The 2,930-nt window shown below is 71.5% G+C and overlaps 1 protein-coding gene across 1 annotated transcript in view; it reads right to left on the bottom strand.

The window, feature by feature from the left end:
- Positions 1-1,622: 1,622 nt before the first annotated feature.
- Positions 1,623-2,930, bottom strand: part of EIF4E1B (eukaryotic translation initiation factor 4E family member 1B) — a 2,001-nt gene continuing 693 nt past the window's right edge. Inside the window, exons 2-6 of the mRNA XM_019534751.1 lie at positions 2,855-2,928; positions 2,494-2,557; positions 2,207-2,320; positions 1,883-2,022; positions 1,623-1,778 (exon numbers count right to left, since the gene is read on the bottom strand). Of these exons, the coding sequence (XP_019390296.1) occupies positions 1,664-1,778; positions 1,883-2,022; positions 2,207-2,320; positions 2,494-2,557; positions 2,855-2,928 (507 nt within the window). The 3' untranslated portion in view covers positions 1,623-1,663. The remainder of the gene's footprint in view (positions 1,779-1,882; positions 2,023-2,206; positions 2,321-2,493; positions 2,558-2,854; positions 2,929-2,930) is intronic.

Below are 2,930 nucleotides of genomic sequence, written 5' to 3'. Positions count from 1 at the left end.
TTTTTGCACCGGTCCTGGAAGCACTGCAATACCAGGTCAATGCGTGGAGTGGATGGAGCACGCTCCGGTTCCACCACCCAATACCAAAAAGAATCTGCTCAATATAGACCTCCTATGGAGGACATATCAGAGACAATTACCCTGGGAAAACCACCTTCCAGATCATGGTGTCTCCCCTGACAGGTAAGTAAGAAACCCTGAGGCTTGTAACAGCAGGAGGAACAGGTCCCTTCCCGGCCGGCCCGGCCCGGCCCTGTGGCAGGACCCAGCCAGCGCCAGGCCCACGACCGGGGAAGGGCAGCTCGCCCCTGCCCTGGCATCTACCTGCAGTTTCTCCCCCCGAGATCCACCCAAAACCGACTCGGGGCTCCGAAGACTGCGTGACATCCCACCTCGGCACCTTTTCCCTGCTCTAACAGGCCCAGCACCAGCAGCTGCTCCCCCTAGGACTTGCTTTCCAAGCGCTGGCACCTCGGCTGCTGCCCCCAAGAGCCGCCGAGCTGCCACGGGCAGGATCTGACCCCCGGTCGCCCTTGCCCGGGCCCCGCGGCTCAGCCGCAGCAGGGGGGCTGAGCCGGCTTTCCCTCCCCCTCTCGCCCTGCAGCCTCCAGCAGCGCGGGCGCGGGCGCGGGCGCGGGCAGGGCTGACGCAGGGGCCGCCCCCCTCGCTCCTGTGCTCGGCCGTGACCGACGCCCCTTTCCGCCCAGCACGCGCGAGCGTGGCTGCGCTCTCAGCTTCCACCCCGCCCGGGGGCCGTCCGCCGCGCCCCTGAAGGAGAGGGGGGAGAAAAGCTTCCCCGGGCCCCTCTCCACGGCCCCGTCCTGTTTACGAGGTGGGGCCAGACCGCGGGCCGTGCTGCGGCCGGCCCCGGCCCCGGCCCCGTGGTGAGCAGAGGCACCATCAGCCCCTGGCTCCTGCCCCGGAGGCTCGTGCCGGCGCAGCCCACAGCTGCCTCGCCGTGCAGCAGGTTGCAGGCTGAACGGGGGCTGCGGGCACAGGACGGCACGGAGCCCGTGCTGCCCTGGTGCTGCGGCCCACCAGCGTCCTTGCACCCGGGAGCGGAGCGCGCCCGGCCCGGGGCGCTACCAGGCCGAGGCAAGCAGGGCCCCTGCCCCGTTGCTAATCCAGCCTTAGCTCTGCCCTCTGCATCAGGGAAGGGGCAGGGCCAGGCCGGGCTGCTGCGGCAGTAAGGGATGCAGCTCTCCTTTCCCGAACCCGAGCCTGCAACCACCAGGGGAGGGGGCAGCAGGAGCCTGGGGGGCACAGCAGGACTGGGGCCAAGGGGCCCCGAGCCGCACGGGGCAGCCCGGGGCTGGGGCACTGCACCAGAGCGCCGCCCCCGCACCCCCAAGAGGCTGCAGCACAGAGCCCCCCCCGCCCCGGTGCTGGATGGGCTGCACCTGCTGTGCCAGCAGCCTGGGCCGAGCAAAGCTGATGCGCAGCACGGCGGGGGGGGGAAAGGGGGGCTTCCCCACCCCAGAAGCTTGCTGGGTTGCCCGTTGTGTACGGGAGCTCCTGCCCCTGCCGCACAGCCCCGGGGCAGGCTAGCGCATCGTGCACCCCTGCACCGGCCCAGACACCGTCAGGGCAGCCCCGAGCCCCCCCGCCGCAGAGAGGACAGAGGCGGTGCTGGCTGCAGTACTTTCATTGGGGCGGCCCAGCCTCACACCACGAACTTGTTCTTGGTGAGGGAGCCGCTCTTGGTCGCCGTGTCCGCGTGGGCCTGGTAGCCGATGACGACCTTGGAGGAGAGGCCCAGGCGCTCCTTGTACACGCGCCTGCGGGGGGGCAGAGCAGCACGCTCAGGCCTCCTGCCAGCCCCCCGCCCGCCACCCCTGGCCCGGGGCAGCCCCCCGCCCCACGGCAGCCCAGCCTGCCCTACCCGATGTGGGTGACGCCCTCTCGGTCCTCGGCCTCGCAGGTCCACACCGCGATCTTGTCGCCCTTGGCGCGGATGTTGATGACAGCGCCGCAGACCTCGGCGCTGTACTCGCCGAATGACTCCCCGATGAGGCACAGCAGCTGCGGGGCCGGCGTTACGGGGGGCCAGGGCACAGCGCCGCCCGGACAGGGCCAGACGCCACGCTCCAGCGCCCCAGGGGCGAGGACGGGCAGGGAGCCTGCAGTGCCCCCCGGGACTGGGGGGCTCCAGCTCCGCGCCGCTCGGGGGGGCAGGCCCGGGGGGAGCAGGGCTGGGCGCACTCACCGTCTCCAGCCAGAAGTGATCCAGCTCGGTGTGCCGCTGCTGCTTGGCCAGCGTGATGAGCCAGCGCCCGCCGCACTTGTTCCGGTTGTCCTCCCACATGGGCTCGATCCCATCCTGGGGGCGCAGCCATCACCAGGAGCAGCCCCCCCCCGCTGGCAGACACCCGCCACCACCCCCGGATGGCAAGCGCCACGCCCGCGGCTCCCCGCTCTGCTCCCTTGCAGCCCTGCCGCAGTGCCTGGGGGGCCCGGCCGCAGCCCAGCTGCCCTCTTCCCCCCAGGCCTCACCTTGAAGAGGGAGTAGTCGCAGCCTGACGTCAGCTTGCTGGCCAGCTGGATGTGGCTGTACAGCCTGCACGGGCAAGGGGAGCCGCTGGGGCTGGGGCAGGACCTCGGGACCCCCGTGTGCCCCCCTCCCACAAGGGCAACCCCAGGCTGCAGGGGGCCCGGGCCGAGGCAGCACCACAGCGTCCCCCACCCCCCAGGCCCCAGAGCAAGGGGCCAGGGGCACCAGCCCTGCTGGCACCAGGGGCTGTGCCTGGACTGCCGCCCCCCAGCACGGTGTTGCCTGTGGTCATGGCACCAGCCCTGCCTGCCGCCTGTCCCACGGGCGCCAGGAAGGGAGCGCCAGGCCCCGGCCCGCGCTCACGCCCAGAAGTCCTCGACGGTGCTGAACTTGGTGACGAGGCGCAGGTTGGCCTGCCACGTCTTGCTCTTGTCGTTCT

Source organism: Crocodylus porosus, unplaced genomic scaffold, assembly GCF_001723895.1.
Source record: "Crocodylus porosus isolate Cpor-Errol unplaced genomic scaffold, CroPor_comp1, whole genome shotgun sequence".
Classification (NCBI taxonomy): domain Eukaryota; kingdom Metazoa; phylum Chordata; order Crocodylia; family Crocodylidae; genus Crocodylus; species Crocodylus porosus.
Note: the sequence above shows the minus strand (reverse complement) of the source record. Positions and strands in the feature narration are given on the sequence as shown.